The sequence below is a fragment of the Opisthocomus hoazin genome, chromosome 4 (genome assembly GCF_030867145.1).
Source record: "Opisthocomus hoazin isolate bOpiHoa1 chromosome 4, bOpiHoa1.hap1, whole genome shotgun sequence".
Classification (NCBI taxonomy): domain Eukaryota; kingdom Metazoa; phylum Chordata; class Aves; order Opisthocomiformes; family Opisthocomidae; genus Opisthocomus; species Opisthocomus hoazin.
In genome coordinates this window covers 10,633,245-10,640,700 of record NC_134417.1, presented here as the reverse complement: position 1 = coordinate 10,640,700, position 7,456 = coordinate 10,633,245, and the positions used below count along the sequence as shown (strand labels likewise).

Genomic DNA, 7,456 nt, shown 5'->3' with positions numbered 1-7,456 from the left:
AAAGCTAGAAAAAGGGTTAGCATAGAGCACTATATATTTGTCAAAACATAGCTGTTAGTACACACATGACATCACATTTTAAGTTAATGCAGAAATATCGTTATTTGTGTCCTGGTCTACCAATTATAATTTTCACTTAACAAAAGAAATTTTGATTACGAGATAAGGTTTGTATGAGTTAAAGGAAGGATAAATACAAATACAGTAACAGAAATAACTGCATCAGAGAGGGTTAAAAGGTAGCAGGCAGCAAAGCGTAATCAAAGTTGACTCTTGAGATGATAACACCTATTACAGAATTCCATGAATGCCAGAAAACATACCCTTTTCTACTGTTAAGTTTATGAATATAATATTCGTAACAATCATTAGTAAAATGAATTGTTCGAAGGGTTGCAAGAATAAACTGTTCTGATTCCTTTCTGTCAGTCAATTATTGACACGCTGCTGGATCTGTGGCCTACTCTGAAAGATAAATACAATGTGATTTGAGAAGGGAACAGCCACTGGGAGACATAAATGCACCTGGGTCAGAACCAACACCAGTACCTTACAAAGGACTTTTCAGACAACAAAACTACCATGGAACTCCATGAGCAAAGTTTCCAGCAGAAGAAAAGCCGCGATTTTCACCAGACTTTGTAGATACTGATTTCTAGAAATCTAACCAATTTTATAATGCCACTTAAGATATTGTTTATGGCTCCTGATTGAGGGAAAAAAAAAAAGGAAATGTTCGTAATCTGAAGTATGTAAATGATCCCACTACTACAATGGTAAATCCTTAAATACCTGTTTAAGTGCCAGAAATTAAAGCAAAAATAGCATATAAAAAGCTTTTCTGACCTTTGGGAGCTTGAAACTAGGTCACATTTTCTTGTAAAAATTCGTTTTCCACACACCTCTAATAAAAACCCAATTCTTTCTTTCCATGTCCCCAAACTGTCTTCCCATTTGAGCTCAAGACACCCCATACATGTACTATGCAATAAATGGACTTATCTCGCATTACTCAGGGCTTTTTTCCAGCACACTATTCAGTAATCCACTTCTCCTACGACTTATGCCCATATTCCAAACTGTAAAGCCACAGTAAGCAGATCTTAAATATTCTTTTAAGGTAAACTGCTAGAAAATTGCTTTTCTCTCTCTCAAAATACATAAATGCGTATAGAACAAAGAGTAGGTAGATCAAACTTTGGATGTCAAAAAACCCCACCTTCACTATTGACCTTTTAAAATAGGTAAAGGTAAGAGAAACGCCTCATCTGGAAACTAAAAATGGCATGAATAATTTCTATCCTCTTTTCAGATTTTGCTATTATTCCCCTGGAATATAGTAACCTTGTTGGCTTTGCTTATATAAGCAGTAACAGATCACCTAGCTGGAATTTCTCATTCACACAAGCGATTTTACGCTAGACTGATCTTCCTGCACTCCTTTTTATATTCAAGCTTGGACACACACTCTCCCGTGCCGGAACACAGAAGGAAGATCTCGCTGCTACGCAGCCACGTGAGCGTTTTACACGCACCTAAGACGGAGGTGACGCCAAACACTGAAGACCCACATGAATCGCCGACAACCAGCTCTTTCGCTTGCGTACACCAGGGAACGGGCACCTCAGTCCACTGCCAGGCGTCCGTCGCCTGCATCCACCCCAGGGCCGACAGCCAGGGACGCACAGCCAGAGGGACAGCACCACCAAACTGCTCCCAATGGCCACCTGCCATTTTTTTTCCCCCCAGTTACCAAAGGCACATGTCCCTGTCGTCTGTCTTTACAACCAGTGCTCGCCCTGGGATGAGGCAGAAAACACTTCTTTAACCATCATCCTACCGTCAGCTTCTTCCTTTGTGGGCTCAGTCCCAGTTTGTAACTGACTCTCACTCAACTTTAAAGGAAATTATTCCAAAAGATTCACAGTCCTCATGCATCTGTTGTCTCCTGGTACACACACTGAGTTTCTGTGACATTTAGTAGGAACACCATGTAGGTACCCGAGGTTTACTTGGCGTTGCATTAGAACAGCTACAGATAGTGCAAACAAAACAAACACTGATTTCACCGAATCCAATACTTTAGTCTCGTGACCCTTTAAATTAAGCGGCCAAAAGACAGGAAAAGAACGAAGGACCTGGACTGAACAGGAAAAGTACCAAAAAACAAAAAAACAAGCAAAAAGAGAAAAAAAGAAGAGAGAAAGCTGTAGCTTATCTAATAGCCTATCATTATATCATGTTCTCCAGTTTCTTTGGGTTCAAGCCTTCATGATCCTGATTTTCACTTATTTCTAGTTTTGTAATAGAGAAATTTTTACAAGTTTTAAAATTAAAAATACATCCTCTTTCAGAGCATGCTCCGACAATAGAAACCAATGTGTATGGCAAATAAAACCTGTATGCAAGCAGTAAGACCTCAAAAGTGCCTTTTGCACCTTTTTTTTTTTTAATTGGATCACCGACAGTGTCAGTATCGACATCACATTTGATGTTTTCACAAGGTCAAGGACCAAAGACGCAAGCCAAAGACCGGTGTTGCATATGTAATTCAACTCATCATATGAACAATACCCCCAAAACAATCTCCAAGGAAGCATTCATGAAAGCTTTTCTATACAGCAAGATTTTATCACAAATTATTAAACACCATTAAAAACGGTCTGCTGTGATGTATGGAAAATCTCAGCCAAAGGGCAAAAATTCACAATAAGTGTACTTTTGCTATGTTTAGGAAAATGAGCAAATATTAAACATCATGCAAAAGGAAAAGACTTTATTGATTTCAATACTGTATTTAATTTGAAAGTTCCAAGCAGTGAAGATCAGAAAACCGAACTTAATTTTGCTCTCCTAAATACATCTATATTCTGCGTGCAAGCCACTAATTCTTAAGAGAAACCAGAAATGTCTTTTATCTAGTTACTGCTGACAGCCTTTTCAGCTGCCAGTCCTTGTTTGGGTTTCGAGTAATCCCAAGGTCTCCTGTTCTCTGTATAGCCGTACAGCTTCCGCAGCGCCACGCGGGCAGCTTCTTCCTCCGCAGCAAGCAGCGTTTCACCAGGACCTTCAGCTATAATCTTCTTATCACTTGGGAGAAAAAAAACCCCAAAATTAAAAACATTTTCTTCATGAAATCCTGAGCACTACTGGGTATCATGAATAAGGGCTGCTAGATTACTTTTTTTTTCCCCTCCAATGTCTGTGAACACCGAAGGTAATTTCTTATAAACACACAACTGTAAACATTTCCGTTGGTCTTTCCTGCAAAGATAAGTGATTGCACATTCACCAATGGAAACTCAAATCAGAAAAGTGTCTATTTCCTGGAAGAACACTGCTCTGTTCATTGCGACTCCTAACGTATCACCGATTCTTTACAGTGTTCCGTTTGTTAGCCCTGTTCAAAATACGCAAATTCGTTACTCTGGTTAGCTTAAACAAAGAAGTGAAATGCTTCTGTCTTCTCTCCTCCCTTGGTAAGAAAGCATTTTAAAACTTCTTCAGAAGGATTCAGAGAGAAGTCCTCTATGTTACGAAGCATGTGCTCAGCTCTGTTTAGTCAATGTCTGTGGGCACTGAATAGGAACAGTTTGTGAAGAGACACCAGGGATTCCAGAAGAAAACCCATCAAAGCTCCTTTCTTTTATATAAGATAATAAATCTCAGAAGGCGTATAAACCAAATCATGACAAATCAAAGCAAGTTAAGGCGACCTTCCCACGTGTTTATCTGCAGCTCATTTACCAAAGCAACAATGATGTGGGTTTTGGTGGAAAAAGGTCCTGTCCTGCTCCAGAGGAGCAATGTTACCCTAGGGGAAGAGACCAGGACAGGCACTGAGCACGCCAGGGACGACTGGCACTTCCAAAGTCTTCTCTGGAGACACACGCTCCTCTTGCCCAGTTTACAGTGCCCGTGATTTGAAAACTAAAAAGCTTCTCTGGAATAGAAGTCAAGTGTCTCTTCAACCCCACCTCCCTCGATGCCGAGTCTCTTTACCTTCCCTGGGCCCTGCTTACAGCTGTGGTCCCTCCAAAGCCATTCAGTTACGCTGTTTGCAAGGTGCCTACGTCAGGTCACCCAGAACTCACACCTGGACTCTTTCATGCACCCGATTCAGACTCTGAAGCCCTTTAGTCAGAGACAGTCTTGTTATGCATCATTACAGCGAGCCATGGCCAGCCCTCAGATGGCCGATTCTATATGGAAGTCACTGTCAGGTTTCTCCTCTGTGGTAACTTGACCAAAGAGCACAAGCAGAAAAGCAAAAGACCATCTTCCCTCCTCCCCTCTCCCGCAGCTTAAATCCATCTCACTGTAAATTAATATTGTACTAACCAGTACAGTCCAACAAAGTACAGTGGCAGAACCGTGCTGACTCCCAGCTGCCTGGTAATTCTTGGTTCTGGAGAAGAGATATTCCTCTTGGTCAGCTCTTCCACTAGTAAGCCCATAGGATTTATAACTTCCCAGATCTCAAACAGGTCTTTTCCAATCAGCTGGGGAATAAAAAAATCCTAAAGAAGAAAATTTAGAAGTTACAATTAATGAGAAAGGTAATGAAGGCTCTAACTTCTGATGTCTCCTAATAAAGACACGATATGAAGAGGCATTAACTCAGCTGACAATAAACTGATGAAACGAACAATGAAGCCGCCTCAGTGCTCCACGGCAGCCGAGCACAGCTAAGCAGCACTGCGACGCTCGGCAGCTCCGGCTCTGCCTTAGCCGCTGCCAGGACGCGGCCCCGGGCAAAGCCAACCGCCAGACCGAAAGGAGGGCCGGCGCTGGCCTGAGCGCGGGGCCGGGACACCGCTTGCGCGCAGCTCCGAGCACGAGGCACGCCACTCGCGCTGTGCGCGAAGCTGCGCATCAGGGGAGTTCTGCAAACAGGTAGAGGGGAGCGCGCAGACCCCCAGGACTTTCACCGCTTTGGCTCTCTCGCCTGTTAACGGATACTTGCTCTGACAGAGACCTCGCAGTGGCGCTGTATCAGAAATAAGATTTTAACAAACGTTTCTCCATTGCAACACCAGAAATTAGTGAAAAGGATGACTGAAAGGGCAGTAGCTGCTAAGGCTACTTTGATACACTGCACTTCAACTGAACATTTTTGTATGAAATATCTTTAGGTGCTTGCACTCCTGCATGCAAAGCCTACGAACTCAGTCCCTGCTTTATATAAAGTGTTTTTTAAAATAGAAGATATATGTGACCTTACATGGAATAATTTCATTATTTGATAGTGTAGTGCATGGAATATAATGCTTTCCCTTAGCAAGTGTCAGCAAATACTAAAATACCACCACTATAAATCAAAAATATCTGATTTTATGCAATTGATCAGCCTGTGCTTCTTCAAGGAAAAAAACATCAAACCAACAAAAACCCCACAACCCCAAACCTCCCAGCCAGCCACCACCCAGCAGATCTCACTGTTAATTGTCTCGTTACAGGTATCGTCAAACCTCTGCCAGTCTCCCTGGATCTCTGGCCATCAAGGTACAAGGCAATATTTAGGTTTTTTGCCTTTTTTTTTTTTTTCCCCCTGTAAATCCTGAGACTCTTAGACGTTATTGTTGCCAGGACAAGAGTATCTGATTGGAAATGACTTGCCCTGACAAAGATCCCCGCCTTCTCGGGCCCGCTGCTGTCGAGCAGGGCTCCTATCACGGCGAAGAACGTCCTCTGCAGCACGTCCGGCGGGACGGGGAACTCGCTGCACAGCGTCAGGTCCTGCACAGCCAGGTTTCGCGCCACGTACGAAACAAGCTCCCGGCTGGTGAGAAAATCGACGAGCGCTGCTCTCCCCTCGGCAGGCAGGGCCGGGTGGGCGCCTTCGAAACACCGCGCCAGGTACGAACGGGAAAACGCCGTCCCGCGGCCGGCCAGGTCCCGGTTATCCCGCAGGCGCAGAGCCGCCGCCTCCTCCAGCCCCAGCGCCCGGCGCCTCGCCTCTTCGCTCTCCACGTAGCAGGCGTTCACGAAGGCGGTCCTGAGGAGATCGGGCGCGAAGCGCTCGCCCAGCCGGCAGCCGAACGCCTGCACCTCCGCCGAGTAGTCCCAGTTGGGCTTCTCCGACCTGCGGGCGGGTGCGGGACGCGCTCAGGAACGGAGCCCGGAGGCCCCCCGGCCGCAGGCCCCGCGCCTCCCCGCCGGCCGAACGCCCCCGGACCCCCGGACCCCACCCGCGGAGCCCCGAGCCGTGCCGAGAACTCGCTCGCACGGGCCGGCGTCCCCCGCTCCTCCGCCTGCCGCGCTCCCGAGCCCCGCCGGCCCGGCCCGGCCCGCCCTCTCCCGCCGGCCGGGCCGGCTCTCACCGCCGCTGTGGGGGCTCCGCCAGCCGCTGCTGCTCCAGGTAGGCGCGAAGCCACCGCTTCTTGTCGCTGCGCGGCGCAGTGCCGAGCGCGGCCCGCCCGGCCCCGACCGGCTGCCGCCGCCACGCCCGCAAGAGCAGCCGGGCGGCCATGGCGGCGGAACGGCCCGTCTCCGCTCCCCCCCCCGGGAAACGCGCCCCGCGCCCCGCCAGTTCCGGGCAGAGCCGTTCCTGCGCGCCGCGCCGCACGCTGGGAGCGGCCCCGCCCCGCCGCCGTGAGGGGGGAGGGCGGCGGCGTCCGGAGGCCCGAAGCGGAGCAGGCGTTCGGTGAAGCGCCCGCTGGCACCGCCCGCGGAGCCCGCGCGGAGGTGCGGGCCGCTAGGAGCCCCACCCGCCCGGGGGACGCGGGGTGGCCGGGGAGGCACCGGCCGCGGCGAAGGAGGGCGGCGGGCCCCGGCTGGAGGCGCGCGTGGAGCGAGCTCCGGCTGCTGCGGGGGCAGAAGCCCGCTCGCTGCCGAGGAAGCTTTGTTCCCTCGTCCCCGCGGAGCTCTGCGGAAGCTGGGGCAGCTCCAGCCCTGGCGTGCACCGCCGGAGCTCCCACAGCACGGGGGTCAGGGCGTAAAGTGAGTGAGAACACAGCGAATGTGCGCAGCCGGCCCTCCCCTGGGCGATGCCTCTCACTGCGAGACAGAAGGCCCGGGCTTTTCGACAGTCATGGTGGGAGAACGTGCACAGCAAACACCCTCAGCAGCCAGCGGAGTCACGCACCACACGAAGCTGGGAACCGAGACATGCAACGGCTGTGGCCCAGAGGGTGCGAGGAAGCAGGCACGGCCACCGCTGCAGCCCTGCAAAGCCACCAACGCCGGGCACGCCACCCCGCTCCACCTGGCAGCACCTGAAATGCCCGAGAGCAGCAGTCTGTAACAGGGTGCTCGCCACCGACCTACAGGAAATGCCCGGGGCCTCTGATGCCGCGGCTCTCCGAGGAGCCTGTCCTTACGAGGGACAGCTGTGCTGCCACCACACCAGAGCGCAGCCACCAGCTCCCCAGGACCTCCCCGCTGCCAGCTGTCTCTGCACCAAGGCAAGCCGACCCCAGTACCATCCTGCAGCCTCAGTTGCCACAGGGTGAGC

At 49.8% G+C, this 7,456-nt stretch overlaps 1 protein-coding gene across 1 annotated transcript; it reads right to left on the bottom strand.

The window, feature by feature from the left end:
* Positions 1 to 2,543: 2,543 nt before the first annotated feature.
* Positions 2,544 to 6,488, bottom strand: MRPL44 (mitochondrial ribosomal protein L44). The gene is made up of 4 exons (XM_075417916.1): positions 6,324 to 6,488; positions 5,620 to 6,085; positions 4,342 to 4,520; positions 2,544 to 3,090 (listed from the first exon to the last, which is right to left on the bottom strand). Exons 1-4 carry the CDS (start codon positions 6,470 to 6,472, stop codon positions 2,919 to 2,921), a joined length of 966 nt encoding a protein of 321 aa, XP_075274031.1. The 5' UTR covers positions 6,473 to 6,488; the 3' UTR covers positions 2,544 to 2,918.
* Positions 6,489 to 7,456: the final 968 nt, after the last annotated feature.

Coding starts and splice junctions, on each gene's coding strand:
- MRPL44 (XM_075417916.1), bottom strand. CDS start 6,472: ATGGCCGCCCGGCTGCTCTTGCGGGCGTGGCGGCGGCAGCCGGTCGGG. Junction 6,086..6,323: donor GCGGAGCCCCCACAGCGGCG/GTGAGAGCCGGC, acceptor ACCCGCCCGCAG/GTCGGAGAAGCCCAACTGGG. Junction 3,091..4,341: donor TACTTTGTTGGACTGTACTG/GTTAGTACAATA, acceptor TTTTCTCCCAAG/TGATAAGAAGATTATAGCTG.